This window comes from Alnus glutinosa, chromosome 1, assembly GCF_958979055.1.
Source record: "Alnus glutinosa chromosome 1, dhAlnGlut1.1, whole genome shotgun sequence".
Lineage (NCBI taxonomy): Eukaryota > Viridiplantae > Streptophyta > Magnoliopsida > Fagales > Betulaceae > Alnus > Alnus glutinosa.
The window spans coordinates 11,427,819-11,450,160 of record NC_084886.1 but is presented as its reverse complement, the minus strand read 5'-3'; the positions used below and the strand labels follow the sequence as shown (position 1 = coordinate 11,450,160).

Below are 22,342 nucleotides of genomic sequence, written 5' to 3'. Positions count from 1 at the left end.
TAAAAAAAAAAAAAGTATTATCAAATAAAATATTTCCTGAAAATGTAGTTGTTCATAGACTTCCTCTTTTTCGTAATTAGCAGTATTTAGCACTATCATACTAGTCTATATATTGGAAGTACATAAGTTTCTAGAATATATTTTCAGGTCATTTACTTGACCTTTCTAGAAGGTAAAGACATTAGAGGACAATTGGCAATAGAATAGATAATATCCTCTATCTGTATAGTCTTCTGAAATACTCCTACACTTTAAAGAAATTGGAGGACAATTTGCAAGGACTAATGTTATATGTTCAGTACAAAAAAAAAAAAATGTTATATGTTACTTTTTTTTTTTTAAAAAAAAAATGGTATATTTTTTATAATTATCTTTAAATATGTAATAAATAATTATTAAATTTTAATCTAACGATAATTTTTAAAATTACGTCATTTTTTTTTTTTTTAGATAAATTACTTCAAATTTAAGAAGACACAAAAACATCATAAGAAAAATAGGATATATAACATCTAGAATTACTGGAAGGGAGCAATTAAGGGCTTTAAAGAAATATTGGCCGCCACTTTCCCTTCACTTTCCCGCCAAAACCTTCTTACCCCCATTGGCCATTGCCATCCCTGATCTCTCTATCTCTCTCTGGACGCTTGTCTCACCTACTGTCACTCAACACACCTCAATCCACCAATGGACATGGACATGGACATGCCTCTCCCAGAAGAGCTCGAGTTGCTCGAATCCAACTTTCAACTCTACGACGACTACCTGGACCTCGAACCACCGGAACCCTACCCAGAGGAAGAACAAGAAGAAGACCACCAACCAACGCCTTCTATAGATCCACCCCTAATATCCGAAACCCATACCAACGGCCACAAGCGTTCGCGATCGGACGGTCCCGACGCATCGGCCCCCGAAAATGTGTGCCCGTCGGACGAGAAACGTTCCAAATTTGGCGACGTGGACCCGAATACTGACGAGGAGTGGCTCCGCTACTCGCCACCTCCACGGGAGAGCAATCCTGTAGTGGAGGGACGGGAGCGTGCTGTGGAGGAAAAGATCGTGTCGAGGTACGCGTCGCAGATCGACGGCGATTGTATTCCGGTGACTGCGCCGAGCGGCGATAGGGTTTACGCAAAGATATGCAGGGTGGAAAGGGAGGAGCGGTTGAAGAAATTGGACGTGAAAGCGCAGTCGGGTGGTAGGGCTACTTTTACTTTGATCGTCATTTTGTAATTAGTCTGTTTGGTTTCGGAGAAAATGCTGGAGAAAGAGTTGAAAGTAGAATTTTGAATATTAGTAAATTTTCAGTGGACTGACAATTTAATTTCTGTATGTTTGTTCTATCAAAAGAGAACAGAATGAATTGAACTATCATAGTGAACATATGTGAAGTCAGGAAAATAACTATCATAATTAATCCGAATGGACAGAAAAAGAAAATTGCAATGTGATTCTGTGAATGTATGTGGCAAGAAAATGTTTTTGATCATTCACACATGCTGAAAATGTAGTGACTGTCATTGATCTTATTATTTTTTATAAGTGTTAAGTAACACTAACAGTCATATATCTTATTATACTAAGTGCTAATTTGAATTTAATGAATTATTAGAAAAATAGATTGTATTTTCAATTCTAGAGCCCCCTGAATTGAGGCATGTCACATAGGAATTCTATTATTCAAGTTCTTCAGCCTCTGTGGCTTATACTTTATGGCCTTCTTTTTTAGGTTTGCTTTGTGTAATTCTAATGGGTTGGTCAACAAGCTTCTAACTGTTTGAATTGCCTAAAGTTCTAATTTGTGCACATTGGGAAGTTAGGAGATGCAATAGGCGGTGTCCCCACATTGGTAAGAAAAAAGTAGTTAGTTGTAGTTAAAGCTTAAAGATAGGCACGGCTATTAAAGGTTTGGCGGCTTGGGCTCAAGTGGGAATTTGGCTTAAGGTGGTCATTACATAAGGGGAGTTATGTGGTTAGAAGAAAATTCTTAGATGAATGTGAAGTGGGTTTCTTTGAAGAGCTAGTTTGATAGATTTTGAGATTGAAAGATGTGTGTTGAAACATATAGATGGTGTGGTAATGGTCATTAGGTGAGAGGTTTTTATGCTTATAGGATTTATTGAGGGTTTTAAGTTGGGTGGGATTTGGGTTGTTAGAGTTGTGAAGGTTTGTGAGAGTGTTTGTAATCTATCAAAGATGACTTTGGTTGGAGTAGGCATGGAGTTGGCTGAAACACATTGAAATCTTGTTTCCAGCGTGGATGATTTTTTTTTTTTTTTTGTGTGGTGTTTCTCCTAGTCTCAAAATCCAAAAAATGGTACTAGAGCATGGTGTCTATTAGAACAAACTGGTATTAAAGTTGATGGTTTGGAAAATTAAGTATTCAACGTGACTATGCGGGTTGTTGGTGGCTACCCCAGTAGGTAATGATAACTCTAATGTTAGCTCCATCTATAGTCATGTAAAAGCTCTAATGGGATGCGATTGTGCTTGCGTGGGACCTATCTTTCAATATTAATCTGACAGATTGTCAGCATATTCTCGCATGTTGGCATGTATAGGACATCCATTACTCTTGCATATCTTTAGAGAACCTGCAATATATACATTTTGAAAATTTACGTCTGTTGTAATGTCATTGTGCATATGCATTTGTTTCATAGCAGTTAATGGTTGGACATCTATCCAACTTTCAGGTCTTATTTTGGAACCTGTCAGTATTCTATTGCAAAAAGTTGAGCAAGAAGCTTTTACTAAGGTAAACATCATAATATATAATTTATTCTCAGTTGAGGTGCCAAGGCAATGCCAATCGTTTTGAAGAATTATAGTCCATTTGGTCAATGGTGACACATGAATTCTCAACTGTCGATCTAAAGCCTCTCTATTTCCCTCCTACCTTAAGCATATTGTCAAGTAATTACAAACTTGATAGATATTTTCTGTACCATCCCTGTGAACCTTTTTTGAACGAATTGTAACAAAACTTATCAAATGTCAGTTCTCTTTCCTTCCCTATCTTTTCTTTGCTAAGAGAATGTAAAACTGGATTGCATATGAAAGAAAGAATTTGGTTCAGGTCAATGTCAAGTGTTTAAAATCTCTTGAAAGTCATGGCCATACTTAGAGGGGCTACAAAGTTATCATGGTGATGGATCATTGTCACGCTTTAATAAGTTTCCAGATATGCTTCAATCTATATCATCACGGCACAAATTCATGTTAGAAATGGTCCAGCATTGTCAATAGGGATGACACACCACCTAATCATCTAAGAGTGTGTGATGCATATCATCTTACCTATGAGGGCCCAGCAGAGCAAGTTTGCTACATCCTAGTGGCTTGATAGCACTGTGCTGGTCAGTTAGGGTCTTTGAGAACCAAATGGTTTTGGAGACGCTGATCCTTAAGGGGAAATTCTTCTGTGAATTTATCTCTGACCTGCCCGAACTGCTCTACAAGCAACTAAATTCCTCTCAAAGACACTCCTAACTATGTGAAACTCAGAATGAATTATTAATTCCTTATGGCATGAGATGGTAAAGGTTAATTGTTAATAACAGGAATTAGAATATTTTACTTGAACTTACCCTATGCGTTGGAATGTTTCTTGTAACTCATTTTCGTGGTGCTGAAGGCCTTACAAGCAAGTTCTGAAGGCCAGAGTGACATAACCCTTCCTGAAACACCAGTGGTGCATGAGCAACTTTGGGTTGATAAATATGCTCCAAGTTCGTTTCCTGAGCTTCTCAGTGACGAACAGACAAATCGTGAGGTAAAGATATCATGTGTAATTTTTCTGAGAGCTTCTTATAAGTAAAATGTTCCAGAAAGAGATTTATTTATTTTAGGCTGCTGTTTCTTTTGACATTTGTCCCCAGCACTTAACTCTGTATAGTTTTCTTGCTGCAGGTTCTCTTATGGTTGAAACAATGGGATTCCTGTGTCTTTGGATCTGAAATTAGGAATACATCTGATGAGGTTTTGTCTGCTTTGAGACGACATTCTTCTATTGCTCAACATCAAAAAAATTCTGATTCAAATTTTTTGAGGAAGAACAGAGGACCCAGATGGCGTAATGAAAGATTTGAAAATTCAAACAATTTGGATCATGAAAATAGTAATTCGAAAGGCATTCAGGACTTGTGGAATAAGAAGTCAAGGCTCACTGGCCCGCCAGAACAGAAGGTAGTAATAAAATGGTCTGAAGTGTTTTGTTCGGCTGATATATTCCATTTTTTTTTCCGTTTCTCTACAAAATTGCACGGAATCCTATAAATACCTGTTTCTTTCTTATGCTGTCAATTTGGCAATGGTTAAACTGTTGAGGTCAATGGCTTCGTGGTATAGCTGGTCCTTTTATTGGGGAATTGAAGTTCTCATGTATGCTCTTTACGAGAGATTACTTCACAAAAGAACTTTACCTCATGTATTTATAAAACGAAAAAGGGGGTTTTACCAACAAATGTGCGGTAGAGAAGAACATTAATTGTCTGTTCAATCTGCATTTGAATAGAACTCTGATATTGGTTTACCATCTCTACCTCTTCTAACAAAAGACCTTTTCCAGTGAAGATTAATTATTGAAATATCATATATGTAGCCATCTAATGCGAGTCTTTGGACCACTCATTTGTTGGCCTTAGTATGAGTCACTGTTCATGGTAGGGTATGTGAGAGATAATGAGTTTTACTATATTTCTGATATTTTTTGCCATGAATTAAAGAGCTACTACTAATTTATTTTAGTTTTGATAACTTCGATTTAAGATTTTTTTGTCCACCATTCTTAAATCATTGTTAGAAGCTTAGGGATATATGTATGATAACTTATTCTTAAGAAAATATCTTAGGTTTTACTTAACAAAAAAAAAAAAAAATCTTAGGTTTTGGAGTCTTTGATTTCTAAATCTTCCATTACGTTGGTCTCTCGTTCTCTCTCTCTCTCTCTTGGATATCTTTATTTCTTTGAGTATTGTTAAATCACTAGTTATTCCAGAAGCTTAACTTTATAGGAAATGATGAATTTAATTTTTTAGTTAACACCTTAATAATTTTCCTCGTGTGGGCTCAAAACCCCCTTAATAAATGAGGCCCAATACATGTAATATTAATTGAAATGAGAGGTGAATGACGGAGACAAGGTTCGAACCTATGACTTTTGCTTTGATACCATGTTAAATCACCAGTTATCCCAAAAGTTAAAACTTATAGGAAATTGTGAATCTAATACTTTAACAAGTATCATGGTGGAGTAGTCCTAGTTAATGACTTCTTGGTGTGCCAAATGGTTTCTTTAGGCAAAGAAGCTGAATCCTTTTGCATCTTCATTTTGCCAATGACTAGTGGTTGCTATTTCACACTGTCCATTTTTAATTGAGATATGTGAATACCAGTATTCAAATGTTTCAAGAGTTGAGACAACTTGGGGTGAAGGTGTTAAAGTGTCATGTAATACCCCGGTTCCATATTGGGAAGATGAGCTGCTCACATAAAAAGTGAGTGGTTTATAAGAGATGCTCATGGTTGTTAAATCTCACATTGCTTGTTTACTATGTGAATTTGGGCTTCATAAATGATTTTAGAGAAGCTCCAAATTGACTAGACATTTTGGAGTGATAGCGTAGATGTGGCTAGTGCTTTTCCTTGGGTCATTTTAAATGGTATTAGATCTGCCTAATAATGCTATGTGGTACTGTCAACACCACATGACGAGGCTCTGAAGAGGACATTAGGGGTTTATGGGGGGAAGTTTGTAACACCCAGTCCCATATTGAGAAGATAAGCAGCCCATATAGAGGATAAGTGGTTTATAAAAAATGTTCATGTTTGCTAAGTCCCACATTACTTACTTACTAGGTGAAACTGGGCTTTATAAGTGATTCTAGGAAAACTCCAAATTGTCTAGTAATTTTGGGGTAATAGGACAGATATGGCTAACTTTTTTTCCGAGGTCGTTACATGCCAAGTCTCGGTAGTGAAATTATGTTGTAGAGGGATCTCTCCCCACAATAACTTAACATTGATGTTGTTGTTTGTACAATTTTCAAACTACTTCCTATTGGGTTTTGGTATAAACGAATGTGAAATGAGATTAGGGTATTGGAACAAAAGGATTTACAAAGAGATGAAAAACTACTTTTATTTGGAGTGGAAATTTGGAAGGCTTTACAAGATGGTCGACTAGGAGAGAGTTCTCTTAAATTAGAAGCATTTTTAAGTATTATTTTGTAAATAATGGTGATTTTTCTTTTATAAATTGCTTTGTGTTAAATTACCATTTATCCCAAAGCTTAAGCTGACAATAAGAGGTGAATTTAATTATTTAATTAATATTTTGATACTCTCCCTCATGTATGGGACAAGATAACACATGGAGTATTTTAACTGAAATGATGGGGTAACTGTGGGAGTTAGGGTTCAAACTCACGACTTCTGCTCTAATACCATGTTAAATCACTACTTATTTAAAAAGCTTAAATTGATAGGAAATGGTGAATTTAATTATTTAATTAATATTTTAATACTTTGTTGGTTTGGAAAGTGGAAGCGTAGTTTCTGGAATATTTTATCGCATTTGTCATTTAGTTGGTCTGGTCATTGGTGTCTAGTGAGACTATCAGAGTGTAAGATTGCAGTCTTTGGGTGATATTATTAAATAAAAAGAGGAGTTCTCTTGCGGCTGCTTTTGAAGCATTAAAAGGCAACCATCAGATTCTGGCTTGATCATGGCATGACTAGAATCCTCTTTTTTTCCGGGACGCCTTTACTATGAACTATATCTGCAAGTGTTGATGCAAGAGTACTTGCTTATTGCTGTAAAAATGCAATTTAAGTGCAGCTTTTTGTTTTCTGAATTGGCAATGCTTCATTAGTACTCTGTTCTTCAAGATTCTTCAGTGAGGTAGCTTAAAGATGTAGAGAGTAGGTTCATAATAGATTTTAGTTGTCACTATTTTCGAGATTTTGTTGACAAGTTACTAAGTGGCTTGAGAGTGATGATAGGGATTGCTGCTTTTCTCAAATTCTATGCAAACTGCCTTTTTTAATATGGATTGCGGCACAAGTGTCAGGTGGTGTGGTTATGTCACAGATTCATCTAATCTCTTTAAATGGAAAAATAATGTTATTACTTAGTCTTTAATGTTCTTACTCCATTCTTTATGGTATATTGAATTTAATTTGCACCAGAGAATGCCCATCATACTTGTTTGTAACATCTATTCAACAAGCAAAAGAAAAAGAAAAAAAATAGTATAATTGAGTGTGAATAGGGGATAGGTTCTCACTGGTCCTTTGTTTGACACGCATGGCAGATTTGTTTGACAGAGGGCATGTTGGACACATCTCAACCCAACACTCAGCTCTGCACTTTAGTTATCTTGGTTGATATGGCCTCTGTACTCTTTATTTCTGCTATAAGTTTGAATGTCCATTTGCTTTCTCTGGATTCTTTAGCCATTGACCAGTTTATTCATAATAGTAACTTTGCTGTTTGGTTGGTAGTTGTTCGATCTCTAATCTTTTCTATGACAGGTTTAGATGCTCCCATGGATTATTTTGTTAATTTCAATTTTAATTTAGTGCCATAAATGTCTCATTTTTGAACTATCACAATAAATTGGTTTGGGTTTTCTGTTGGAACTTTCTATTTCCGCAGATTGGTAAAAGTTGCTAGCTGATTAGTAGCTTATAACAGTTCGTGTACAAGATGTTTGTTTTGTGCTTGCATTTATTGAATGTCATGATTTCCATTATTCTCATGTGTTCGCATGTAAATAGTAGTTTAAGAATTTTTTGAATATACTAACTGTTGTCAACTTTACATGCTGAGAACCCGATAGCAACTGACTTTTATGACCATTGCAGCTCCTTTTACTTTGTGGTCCCCCGGGGCTTGGAAAGACTACACTTGCACATATAGCTGCTAAGCATTGTGGATATCATGTGGTGGAGGTTTAGTTCTTACCTTCTACTCATGCACACCTATGCAATTACGAGTACTTTAGCCACATTATTCTTTGTCTATATTTATTGAGATAAGTGACATCATCTGCCTGCCATTGTGAATTTAAGATCTTTTGCTATGTTACATTTGTGGTTACTTGTAATTGTTTTAACAAAAATACTAGGATTTTACTGTTGATATCTTTCCTAAATGGGCATGTTAGACTTCATTGTTTTAAGCATTTCAGATTACATCTATCAACATTGTTGTGTGAGATGGAATCAAATATAGGTTTAAAAATTTATTTCCCTCGTACTTTTTCTTTAAGGTAACTACATATGTACCTACTTAACTACCATGCAATTTATTTCCTTCAAACTTCCATGCAATTTATATTGTCCTTCTAACGGAAGCCCATAACGTGCATTCCACATACCATTTTTTGACCCTAACTAACCATTATACTGCCATCAAATTTTTTAAAAAATACAACTATACCCTTGCTTCTAAAAAAGCACACAAAAAAAAAAAAAAATTTAAAACGAAAATCCTTCGGCAGCCGTGGGTTTGGCGCGACCCACGGTTGACTGTGGGTTCTTTTTGGTCCTTTAGTTTTTTCTGAATATTTTGCTTCTTTTTTTTTTTTCGTTTTTTTTTTCCCTGAAATTTTTCCCCCTTTTTTTTATTTTTTATTTTCCTTTTTTTACCCTTTTTTATTATATATATATAAATGATTTTACGTCCTTTTTTTTTTCCGAAGTTTTTGTTTTTTTGCCTCTCTTTTTTTTCAAAAGTACTTCTTTCAATTTTATTTTATTTTTAAATATGGATGGTATTTTTATCATTTTGGAGTGCAAAATGTCCATTATACCCCTCTGCTAGGATTTAACAAAAAATCTTAACGAATGAGAGACATTGCAACCCCTTCGGTAGTTAAGCAGGGTACGCTGCAAAAATTGTAAGTTTAGGGGTGACATTGCAAATTGCATGGAAGTTTGAGGAGTAAGTGTAGTTTCTCATTTTTCTTTCAATTTATTATTTTTACATTTTAAATTTGTTCTAGGATCTTGTATTTGGAGTTTCACTCTCTCTCTCTCTCTCTCTTCTTTTTAATGTTCTATAAGATTTTGTTGCTGTGTAGGTTAATGCTAGTGATGACCGGTCATCATCAACAATCGAAGCTAAAATTCTTGATGTGGTCCAGATGAATTCTGTCATGGCCGACTCAAGGCCTAAGTGTTTGGTTGGTTTTTATTTTCCAATGTTTCTATACTTGATTCTGTCACTATGGCTTCTGATGATAAATTTGACTTTGTTTTCTATAGGTGATTGATGAAATAGATGGAGCTCTTGGTGATGGCAAGGGTGCTGTGGAAGTTCTTTTAAAGATGGTACTTTATATGGTTTCCTATCATTAGAGCCCTTTTCTTTTGGGAAATTTGTACTAGGACTATGTATTAATTTGCTTGGTCATTTCTAAATAATGTTCACCATTACCAACATATCTAAGAACAAAAGGAAAACTTGTTTTTGTACTGCTTGAGCACCATTACAACATTGTATGGTGCAAACAAAGTCAGACATGAACAAATTGTACCGTTATGCAACATACCTAAAAACTGTTCTAACTATGTAAAACTATAAGTTAAGAAAATCTTAATTTATCTTATTAGCTTATACTCTTAACCTAGGTTTTCAAGACTTGGATGCAGGATTCAATGAGTTTAGCAACTAAGTCCTGTTTATCCATTTTGATTCAAGTTCCTTTTTAAAATTTCGGGGTAATTACCTTTTCCCCTCATGAACTACCGGCCATTGTCAATATGCCACCATGAACTAACACCTCGACCAAAAAAGAGCATGCAACTACCATTTTTGTACATTTACCCCCGTTCCGTTAGAGAATCTCGTTAAATTGGACGGAATATTCGATTTTTAGACGTTAAATTTTGTTTAAGACAGAAATACCCTCAAACAGTAATTTAATAAAAAAAAAAATATTTTTTTTTTATTTAAAAAAAAAAAAGGAAAAATAGAGGGAGTGGCTGCCACTTTTCCTTTTCCTCCCTTTTTTTTTTTAATTGTTTAATTTTAAGGTATTATATGTAAATTTGAAACTTGAGTTAGGGTATTTGAGTCTTTTCATAAATTTGACTGACGAAAGGGGGGTAAAGGTAAAAAAATGGTAGTTGCATACTCTCTTTTGGTTGAGGTCTCAGTTCGTAGTGGTATGTTGATAATGGCCGGTAGTTTATGGGGGGAAAAGGTAATTACCCCTAAAAATTTTTTTTCTTCCTTTCAATTTCATGAGTGTTAGGACCTCAGCTTGTTAAAATCAAGGGTTGAATTTAGGATCTGTAACTGCATCACAGTTGTAGATGATACATTTAGAGATTATTTTCCTTTTAACTTGGTCTTTTCAACTGGGGCTCTCTCTTATCATTGGACTGAGCACCTTACAAATTAGACCATGCTGGTTCATTTACTTGTCTTGCATTATTTTTTTATTCTCCAATCTAAATTACATATTGTTCTTGTAGGTGTCTGCTGAAAAGAAGTCTGATGTGGCGAAGGAAAACATTGCTAAAGAAGAACAATCAGGAAAGAAATCCTCAAAGAAGGGGCGTAAAACTGCTTCACTGTCAAGACCTGTGAGTTTGAGAGGGTCATACATCGTTTGCTAAATATTTGTCACAACCATAGTCATATTGGGTTTTCTTTGTAGGTGATTTGCATATGTAATGACCTATATGCACCTGCCCTGAGAACATTGCGTCAAGTAGCAAAGTAAGTTTCTGTTGCTATTAATTAGAATGTTATGCACAACAAAGTTTCTTTAGAACTTGTATCTGTGGACAGTTACTTATATAACTCCTTTGTCGATTGGTTATGGTGTTTTCCTTATTCTTTTTGCTTCTTGTAGTTAAGTGTTTCTTTTTGTATACTCCCTGTGTACTTAGGGGTGCCTTATGCTTTTAATGATATTGTCAATTACTTATCAAAAAAAAGTTACACGGGATTGTTTGCAAACATTTGCTTTCTTTGGTCTAGTACATTAATCAAATTCTCAAATAGAACATGCAAGTTGCTCTGTCTTTTGTAGCATCATTTATAGGTAGATGTTTAAGATCTAAAGGTATGAACAATGTAGATAAAATCTTGGGTTTTATCATAAACACACGGGATTTAAGAAGAGAAGGAAGAGAGAGTTGATGAGAGGTTGGGTCATCTTGATTGAGTATTTTTGCCCTAATTGCATCGATTTTGTAGAATATCCCACATTAAGGGCCTTATAGCAATTAAAGTTAAATAGAAAAACCATACTTACTTTTATACCCAGTGATCTTTATATGAGTTGCGGCCTAAGGCTGTTAACCAGCTCTATTGAAACTGTTAAATTTATTTGACTATATCTACAGTTATTCACAAAAGCTTCCTTGAGTGTTTATGCGATCAATTTGGCATTGCCTCCTATTACAAATCCCTTCACTTGCTTGTAAGCTGATTTGATATTTCTTTTGAATATTTAATGCTCTAGGTTGTATATTGTGTGGAACTATTTTGGTGAACTATAGTGATAGATGTAAGGAAAGCTCTAAGTTGTAGGTTCCTTTTGCAGTTCTAGTTTCTGATTAGGGCTAGGCAAGGTTCAAAGTGTTCCATTACATTCCTAGTTTTTCATAAGGGTTTGGTAAAAAATTTCGAGATTTGAATATGGTTTTAGTTGATTGATAATCTATTTAAAACATAGATGATGTTTTTGTTGGTACAAATATTTAAGCTTGATATCTTACCTAATCAATTCATTCTAGGACACACACACACTCTCTCTCTCTCTCTCTCTCTCTCTCTCTCTAATTCTCATAGGAATAGTATCAATATCAACTAGTTCTAAATGATGTCGTGATTTGGTTTTAATACTTGTGCTTATTGCTGTGCATATTTGTTGTGCTTTTCTTGGACTTTTGTTGTTCCATTTGCAAATGATACTAAAATTATATTGTTCCACTTTATACATAATCCCATAATGGGACTTCAATAAAAAAGTCATATATTTGGAGTTTTTAAGTGTTTAAGATTATTTTGTTGATGATGTATACTTGCTTTCTTACAGGGTTCATGTATTTGTTCAACCAACAGTTAGTCGTGTAGCAAGCAGGTGATGATCTACCTAAATCATTGTTTGTTGTGGTATTGTAATATCACCTGTATACTTTATGGCTTTCTTACTTTATATTTAGCACCCTTAAGTAGGCTTAAACCTAACCAATTAGGAATTGGCTACATGAATCATGTTTTGCCATTTAACACTATCTAAGGCCATTTATCTGTTTTGATGCTCATGTCACGTTCCTTCTCATCACTTCTATTTGTGTTATTTTTATCTCCCTTAGTCCTTTTTATTCCTTAAATTTGAACCAAATCACTCTTTCACATCGATGCATTTGTATTGGTTGCACATGACTAAGAGCATGTTTGGCAAACATTTGTGATTGTGGAATTTTTGTTTGAATAGTAGTAAAAAGTGATTGACGTGATATAAAGTATAAAAAAGTTTGGAATTGTTTTATAGAAAAATGAAAAAGTTTTGTTTTGTAGTGGGTTTTTTTTATTTGAATAGTAATAAAAAATTATTGATGTGATATAAAAAGTGAAAAAGAGAGAATGTTTTGGATTTAACTTTTTTGGGAGAAGTGAAAAAAATAGAGAGGGAGTTGGAAATGTTTGCCAAACACCCTCTAAATCACCTTCAATGGCTTTCCCTCATCTTATCTCTAATTTGTGCTACCTTAACTTTTGTACAACTATCTTTGGAATGACTCAGGGAAAAGCGCTAGCCACATTTGCGCTATCACTATCACTACAAAATGACTAGTCAATTTAGAGCTTCCTTAGAATTACTTATAAAACCAAGTTTCACCTAGTAAGTAAGTAACATGGGACTTAGCACCCATGAGTATTTCTTATAAACCACTCACTCTCTATATGGGTTACTCATCTTCCTGTATTCTTCTCAATATAGAACCAGGGTGGTACAAACTCTCCCCCTTAAACCCTTGACATCCTCATCAGGGCTACGTCATACGGTGTTAACAGTACCACATGGCATTACTAGGTGGTTCTGATACCATTTTTGTAATTACTCAAGGAAAATTACTAGTCACATCTGCGCTATCACCTCAAAAAGACTAATCAATTTGGAACTTCCCTAGAATCACTTATAAAGCCCAGTTTTACCTAGCAAATGTGAGATTTAGCACCCATAACCATCTCTTATAAACTACTCACTCTCTATGTGGGTTACTCATCTTGTCATATTCTTCTCAATATGGGACTAGAGTGTTACAATCTTCCTTGCTCTTACACTCATTTATCTTAACATCTCTAGTTCAACTATACTCACTTTATGATTATGTTTCTTAATTGCCTAATATTTTATATGTTAGAGTCTAGTGATCTTATGACACCTCTAATGATTTTGTGCCTTAACTTTTTTGGATTCTATGTTTAGTTTACTGAAGAGTGCGGGTTACCTTCTTTAGATAAAAATAATTAGACTTATGTTTAGTTTTGCTAGGTATATATTTTTCACTATTAACCACATATTTTTCACTATTATATGAATCATGTTACTTCATGTGACCACTAATTTGAGAGATTTCTTTCATATTGCATTTAAAACTTTATTTTTCCATATTAGAACCAGTTAGCACCAAAACATCTCTAATTATTCTTTTGATAAGTGTCATGTCTTTTTCTTCTGAGATTTATGAATATTTTCTAATATGGATATTATAGGCTCAAATATATATGTAACAAGGAGGGAATGAAAACGAGTTCCATTGCACTTACTGCACTTGCAGAATACACGGGTGAGTCATATCTCCTTTTTTTTCTTTTTTCTTTTTCCTTTTGAGAGCCCAAATTATCCTATTTGATCAATCAAGATATTCATAGTGCCAAAACTAAAAAACAACTTTTTGATGTCAGATATGCTTGGTGTATTATTTGTCTTTCCCCGGTTTGAGTCCGAAGTTCTATCCCTAACATTTCCAGCATTCTTGTTTTCATCTAACAGAATGTGATATACGCTCATGCTTGAATACTCTTCAGTTCCTCAACAAAAGGAATGAAACCCTCAGTGTGGTAAGAACTTAATATGGTCTTGCTCCTCTAAAACTAGTCTGCCATGGTAATAGAGGGTTTGGCTAGACTTTGCCTCGTTCATAAAAGGGGAAACTATACTTACCTCCCTCAAACTACCATTCAATTTTTAATGTCTCCCTAAACTTTCAATTTTTGTAATGTACCATGCTTAATTACCAAAGGGGTTGCAGTGTCCCCCTTTGCGACCCAAAATGACAAATATGCCTTGCATAAGATAAAAAAAATTCCAAAAATTTCAGAAAAAAAAGGCAAAAAAAAAAGGAAAAAATTCAGAAAATGAAAAGGGGGACAAAATTTAGGGAAAAAGAAAAGAAAAAATTCAGGAAGAAAAAAAAAATTCCAAAGAAAACAAAAGCCAAAAAATGCCATGACCCACGGCAAATCCATGGCCAGTTGTGGGTGACTTTAAAAAAAAAATTCGCCTTTCTTCCCTTTTTTTAATTTAATTTTTTTTTAAAATTTTATCTTATACAGGGTTTTTTTGTCATTTGGGGTGCAAAAGGGGGACATTGCAACGCCTTTCGTAGTTAAGCAAAGTACGTTGCAAATTGAATGGTAGTTTGGGGGGGAGGGGGGGGAGGCGTAAAGTGTAGTTTCCCCTTAAAAGAAATCCTAAAATTTAGGTTCTCTTTTGGGATGGTTGTGCTGATTGTAGATATAAATTGCTTGTACTGTTTCGATTTACCAGCATGTTTCACTGTCTTCCAGTTGGAAATCAGTTCTCAAGTAGTTGGTCGAAAGGACATGTCAAAAAGTGCTTTTGATATATGGAAGGAGGTAAGTCAGAGAAGTAAATTCATAACATGTTTTGTAGCTACTTATCATTCATTCCAACTTTTTTTTTTTTATTTTTTATTTTATTTTTTAATTTGAGGATGCTACTATCTTTAGATTTTCCAAAGGAGAAAAAAGAAGCGGGAAATAAAATCTGACAATAATTCCAGCAGTATGCCCAATGAGTTTGACATTTTGCACTCCCTCATATCTAACCGGTACGTAGCAAGTTCCTGTCAACCTTATTTTTTATATTATGAGTTAAAACGTAAACCATCTTGCTTAAGTGGTCTATGGATATGCAGTGGTGACTATGATTTGATATTGGATGGGATCCATGAAAACATTTTGCATCTCCGTTATCATGATCCAGTGATGCAAAAGACTGTAAGCCTTACTTACTAATTATAGATGGTTACTTGATATGTCTGTATTGAATAGTCAGCTTTTACTGAATCTGTTTTTACAACAAGAAATATGACTTTTTGTACTGATGTTATGTGAAGGTCAAGTGCTTAAATAGCCTTGGTGTTTCTGATCTGATGCACCAATATATCTTGCGTACACAGAAGATGTCTCTTCTTGGTAAAGATATGCAGTATCTATCATTTGTTGCTTCCACTATGATAATTTCAATTATACATTTGTTACCCCATTCTCTCTTTGCTGCAGTTTATTTGCCTCCTAGTGCAATCACTGTACATCATCTAGTAGCCCAAGTTCAAAGACCAAACATTGAATGGCCTAAGTCGTATCAAAGGTCTCTCTGTCTATTCTACAACCTGATTTGAGATGTTAAGCCTTTACCATTTCTTACTATTGCATCTCTACAAACCTTCAGGTCCCGAACAATGTGGCTGGAAAAGATGGAGACTTTAAAGTCTTGGCACTACAAAATTCCACCATATATTTCAAGGCATCTCTCAACTAAGTCCTTTGTAGAAGACTTGATTTCTCCATTATTGCACATTCTGTCACCACCAACTCTACGGCCGGTAACATACCCACATCTTTTCCTTTTTTCTTATCCTGTCCTTATATAACGTTTGCAATTAGTTATCAATTGCATCCACTAGAAAACAGATAAATGCTCCACTACTTATTATTATCTCTTGGTTCAGTAATTTTTTACAACCATGACGGTTGTTCTGATAGGAATTAGCACAGTATGATTCACTTGAACAAAACTTATGTATTGAGTTTTTTGTGAAAGTTCTATATATTTAGCCTTTTCTGTTTGCGCTTAATATTACATTTGTTTTTAATGCCTGGCATGCACTTTGAGTTGAAGATTTATGATTAAGATTCAATTATTTTCAAACCTAGTTAGCTTTTAGTGCAGAGAAAGGTGTAGTGGAAAAACAACAGCATTTTGACTTGACCATGATGTGATGTATTCTATTAGATGCAGACATCTGGAAGGCATGCACCTTCCCACGGTGCCACATCCATGTTGGAATGACAATGGTGTGTTTTGAAGAGGGTAATCCCTTTGACTGACCCCTCTACAAATCAAAAGTAGCCTCTTGGAACTCTCTGTACCCTGATTTATTGTGGGCACCTGAGGTGAACAGCCATCCATGAAAGTTATAAATGGTTTTCTACATCAAGGACAGACGGTACCTTACTTTTTGTAAATTATACTACATGTGAGAATCATATTAGGTGTAGCCTTCTGTAAACCACACAGTGTTGGCTGCTTTCCTTTGAAGGGGTGAAGACAGTAGCCTTATAGATGGCCAAAGCTCCCTCTCTTCTTGTTTCCAACTGATGTGGGACTTGTTCCTCTTTGCAAAATGCACTCCATCTTTTGAAAAAAATCTTTACTTCATTGTTGTGGAAAAAAAGTAGTGCACAAAGGAAGCAAACCGATATCTGAAGGTCCTTATACTTGCATATAGTTTATTTGATTCATTTTCCCAATTGAGTGTAAACATGTTCATGGATTGTCTTTTCAATCATATGATACACTTTTATCTTCTTCTGTGATAATTTCTTACTATTGATTACAGTTGATTACACCGCAGAGTTGTTTTATCATAACGGTGTTATGAAATATATGGTTTTGTTGTACTATGCATCTTTTCGCATATTCTTTTGTGTTTTAGTCTTTACAAAGTGGGACTTGGGCTGAGAGCAGGGAGAGCCTGAGAGGTAACCTAGATTATACTCTTCTTGGTCAATATAACATGTATGTCTTGCTCCTGCTCTCTTTTTCATCTTCCATGTTTTTCTTTTCCCCTTTATTTCCTTGTTCCTATCGGTCTTCCCTTTTAAGATTTTTTCCTTTTTGTAATAGATATGAATTGGAGGACCATTTTTTGTTATCTACTTATTCTTAAACAGTTTAATTATGGGTCACGATTATGTTTCATTATGAAAATGCTGACAAGCGTATATGTCAATTGCCAAAATGAGTAGTTGCTTCTGCTTGAAGCTTATTGTCCAAAAGGCAGATGTGCACACACTCACAGACATGTAGAAAGAGAGAGAGAGAGGTGGAGGACCTGGGGGGGGGGGGGGGGGGGGGGGGGGCATTGTAGTTAAGTTCCTCTGAACATAATGGCCACCAATAATTTCTTCATGTAACTTGGATGATGATTGAACATTTGTTCACCTTATAAGAAATAGGCTTTCAACCTCATTCCTAATTGTAGTTAGACAGATATGACTCTCTCTCTCTCTCTCTCTCTCTCTCTCTCTCTCTCTCTCTCTCTCTCTCTCTCTCTCTCTCTCTCCACTTTTCCCTTTTGATGTTAGTTTTTTATGTTCTTGACACTTTGATAGTGTAATAATTGCCTTGCTAAATTTTTTGTGGTAAAGTGGGATGGTGACAGAATTTTTGAAGCAAATGTGTTGTACATTATTTTCCTTGCATTGCCCATACTTCTGTCAAGCTTGCGCTAATTCACGTTATCGGTGTCTGTTTTCTCTTACAAAAAGGCATGATAAACTGTTGAATTATTCTTTCATAATTGTTACTTTGTATTTACTTGATAAGCATCTATTTTTCTGCATGAGTGCATCTGTGTCTTATATATCTTATTATCTTTCACTATTTTAAGAATTATGGAGAATTGTGCTGCTGCATATCACTAAGGTTTCTCATATGGTCTGATGTCCCTCTCAGGTGGCATTACAATTACTGTCAGAAAGAGAGAAGAATGATCTGACTCAGCTGGTTAGCACAATGGTATCCTACTCTATAACATATAAGAGTGTTAAATCTGATCTTCTGCCCAATAACCCAAGACATGAAGCTGTGTCAGATACCTCATCACTTTCTTTCAATCCTCCAATTAACGACTTTATTAACTTCAAGGTTTGGGTTGCTTACCCAAAAAAAGTTTACAATTCATTGCATGTTATCTGTTTCTTAATTTTTCATAATTCTGGTCTGAATATCTTTTTCTAACAATTAAACAGGACTATAGTTCTGGTCACTGTGTACTTGCTTTAGCTATGAAGCAGGTGTTGTTGCACGAGGTGAGTTATGCATATTCTTCTTTTTTTGAATTGAACAAGGCATGCATATTCTTGAAAGTTAGTTGACTGCTCATTAATATTTATGTAATCTTTGTTGTGCTTAATGGCTTCATTCAATTGCTTAATTACAATAAGTTGAATCTCCCTTGGCTTGGACAACAAGGGAACTATTATGGTCCTTAAGATTTAAGCATAGAAATCATTGTACTTTGATTATATAGATCTGTGCCCAGCAATTGAAGGACCATAAAATTTGAGATAGCTTCCATCATATTTAAGATAGCCTTCTTCATAAAGGGTGTGGAAATTCCTATGCCCGTTCTTGTGTTGAGGAGTATGTACAAGAATTTTCTCCTCCCACGCGGGTGGCACACTCTGTCAGTGTCTTTTTTCAGTGATGTACTCACCGAAGGCATTAGTTCTAAGGCTGGGGAACTGTTTGAGTTATACACCAAGGAGTTTGAGCTTTTATGGCTGTATCTAGGTGCATCTTATGTGAGGCCTATCTAAGGTGTACCTTGAGGCATGGAATTCTTTTGAAACTCCAATAACAAGTCTGGGGCTTTATTAGACTTGAAACAAATCTGATGTCCTTAAGAGTTTTTAGTAGTTGTTCTCTAAGCTCTGGAAGAATTGGTCAACTATTTGAAACACAAAAAGTTCACCTCTCTAAAGGTGTTGCCTTTTGCAATAAACCAAACTGAAATTTAATGCACTTCTAGCCATTTGCAAACTAAATGTAATCCCATATAATAAAAATTTTGTATTTCAGGTTGAAAAGCAAAAGATCTTACAAGTAAGCATTGGAAGATCCATGCACTCAACAGATGGATGCACCAAGGAAAGGCGAGATTTTGTAGAGGTGGAAGCTAGCAGAGCTCAATCTACAAAAACTGATCATGCACCTGCATGTGTTGGGAAAAGCATGAAAAATGAAAAGAATATGTTAAATATATCACAATGTAATCCAAGTACCACCAAAATTTTGTCAAACTTGGGTTCCAGCAAAAGTACGACAGCTAGTGTGAAATTAAAATCCCATGGACATACGAAAAATTCTTTTAGTGGTTCCTCAAATTTCTTTGACAGGTAACCTGTACTTTTAATTTTTAATTCTATTTGTTATTCTGTTGCTTTATCTTCACCACTAATATAAGTTAATACTTTTTCTATTTTTCCATTTTTTTAATTGTATGTGTTATTTTACTTAGCTATTATCATCACCACTACTAAAATTTAGTGAGAAATTCGAAATTGAAAAACCTGATTTAGATGGTTAAAAGAAATACACCCTCTAATCTGTGCCATCCCTCTCAACTTTAAACAACAGCTTTTTCAGCCGTATAAAGCTGATGGTGGTAGCTACCTTCGCGACCATGATTAATGAGGCAAATACCATTTTTTGCTAATGAAAACATAGCTTCTTGCATCCTCCTTAAAGGTTTCAACATCTCTTTTCATGGCATTCACATATATGGTTGGATATTGATCCTTGTCTACAATATTCATCTTATGACATAAATTATCTCTTTATTAATATTTATGATCTCTTTGTTGTTAGTCATGGGACTGGTTTGTTCAAATTTAGCACAACCTCATTTAATCCAGATAACAAAAAATGAGTTTTTGGTTAGTCTGAGTTTCCTAATTTCCTTTCAAGACAGCCTTTGTTGAGCCCTTGCCACATCGCTTAAAATTTTGTAGGCAGCTTGTTTTTAATGTTTATCTTGGTACGTTCCTTTAGCTGTTTAAATCTTTAAATCAAATGTAGACACAAGTCTTTGGTTGTTATTCTAGTGCAAGCTTGTGTGTTGTTTTCAAATGCTTTGTGAAATTGCATTCTTCTTTTACTATAGTTTTTATAGTATCTGTAGAGTAATGCATTCTTTCATGAAAAATAATAGCTCTATTGTATCTAGCATTGGAAAAAGATCAATGGCTGGTTAGCATGCAATAATGGATGGGAATCAGAAAAAGGTTGTGCTTTATCTGTAACATATCCTGTTCATTTTTAAACCAGGTTTAAGAAGTTGAGTAGTAAAGGTTCTCAGAGTACTGATATTGCTGTGAAGAAAGAAGCAACCTTGAGAGATATGCATCCGCTGCTATTTAAATTTAATGAGGTACATGATTAATGTTAGTACTTGAGTTCCTCTATTTTTCAAATGCAAATATGAACATAATGTCATACTCTCATATATGCTTACTGTAGAAATACCTGGCGGTGAGTTTGTGTCACATATGTTGCACTAGAACTAGACGAGCAGTGGTTACACTAAAAAGGAGTCATGGTTTCCATCATAAGAGAATCAAGGGTATTTACATGTAGACGTAGAGCAAGGAATCGCGTTAATTACTCCATTGCTCTACAATTGTGTTGATTTTTTATTTTATCACTTCTAGCTGCATGTTACACTTTTTTCCCCCTCTAATTAAAGAATTTTCATCAACTTCTTCAGCTTTTATTTTTGTTAACAAATGGATAAGAAGTCAGGTTTATTCCTTTGCTCAAACAAAGGACCCTCTTTATCCTTCTTTAAGTGTGATTTTTTTTTTTTATCAGAATTTTAGATCAAACCCAATTTGCATAAAATATAAATAAATTAATAAAAATGTATTAATTGGTGGAGTTTTGAGATTCTAAATGATTTTGGAGGTAAATATGGGGCTCGGTGGAGTTGTAAGGGAAAGGATATAAATGGTGTTCAGATGTGATGTGGATTTCGAAAATTAATTGGTGGTGAAGCTGTGCTTGATTGAAGGAATTAACGGGGGATTGAATGCAGTGGTGAGGGAGTTGAATGTGGTCGTGGCTACTGGCTAGTGAGTGATAAGATTAGGAGTGTGGAATGTAGGCAGTTTTCATTGCAAATGGAAGTGTAAAAATTGGTACTGAGAATGTAGAATATAGGTATGAATTCATCTCCTTACTAAATTTTATAGTTGAGGATATTATTTAACTACCATTTTCTCCGCAAAACAATATCTTCTCAAGCTGCTTTGCAGCCAAAACTATGAAAAGCAAGCACACACGATGTTGTCCCTTACGCTAGCTAGTACTTGTTTTTCTAGTACTGTTGACTTAACATGTTAGGAGATGCTACAAGTGACTGCCTTTGAAAGAAGTCTTGATTTCTGTAGCTTTTTTGGTCACAGTTTGCAAATAAGTAATGAAGAAACTGAAGCGGATGCTCCCGGTTAAATCGTTATTTCTTATGTTTGTGCAGGGTTTTACAAATGCTGTTAAAAGGCCTGTTCGAATTCGTGACTTTCTTCAGTGAAGAACCTCGGTTCTTGTAAGCGATATAAAATTATTCTTCTATTCATTTATAATATATATTTCTTTTCTTTGACTAAACTTTTCAAAAAAATTCTATAATTGTCCATTACCCAATTTAATATACAATAATATCTTTTCTTCTATTAATGAGATACTGCTTTACCATCTGCACTATTTTCAGATAAATTCACTGCGAGTATATGGATCAAGTTCTAAAAGTTTAGTCCACAAACATAACCTTCCTATAATTTTTTTTTTGGCTGATGTGGACACCTATATTTAGTAATGTGATGTGGGTTTGAGCATCTCATCCTCAGCCCAACTGTTTACATATTTCAGTTTGCCAACAAACGGGAATAGAATCACCTTAACTAGTACACTTAAGTGGTGTAACCATTCCATTTCTTTTCCTGAGTCACTAGCATTGCCATTCATTATGCATAGTAAGCACTCACTTTGCCATCAATCAAAACTTCACCTTGCCAACCGTGGCCATGTCAGCCACTTCTTCCCAGAAAGGTGAAAGAGCAGAAAAAATTTCTAAAGACAAAACCTGAATTTTAGGTTTTATGCATTCTAATAATTTGAAGATAGTATGATCTAGGAAAATGAGATTTACAGGTTTCGAAGACAACAGATCCCTTGACACGTTTGCCAAAAACAAAAATTTCTTTAATATAACC

General features: G+C 34.9%; 1 protein-coding gene across 1 annotated transcript; it reads left to right on the top strand.

Moving 5' to 3' along the window:
• Positions 1–513: 513 nt before the first annotated feature.
• LOC133858526 (uncharacterized) lies at positions 514–21,845 on the top strand. The gene is made up of 23 exons (XM_062294004.1): positions 514–1,201; positions 2,700–2,761; positions 3,641–3,778; positions 3,916–4,191; positions 7,873–7,959; positions 9,093–9,194; positions 9,277–9,342; positions 10,492–10,602; positions 10,677–10,738; positions 12,066–12,110; positions 13,751–13,824; positions 14,031–14,098; positions 14,828–14,896; positions 15,011–15,111; positions 15,199–15,280; positions 15,400–15,478; positions 15,566–15,653; positions 15,735–15,888; positions 18,024–18,215; positions 18,320–18,379; positions 19,152–19,468; positions 20,400–20,502; positions 21,607–21,845. Exons 1-23 carry the CDS (start codon positions 688–690, stop codon positions 21,658–21,660), a joined length of 2,904 nt encoding a protein of 967 aa, XP_062149988.1. The 5' UTR covers positions 514–687; the 3' UTR covers positions 21,661–21,845.
• The last annotated feature ends 497 nt before the right edge of the window (positions 21,846–22,342 follow it).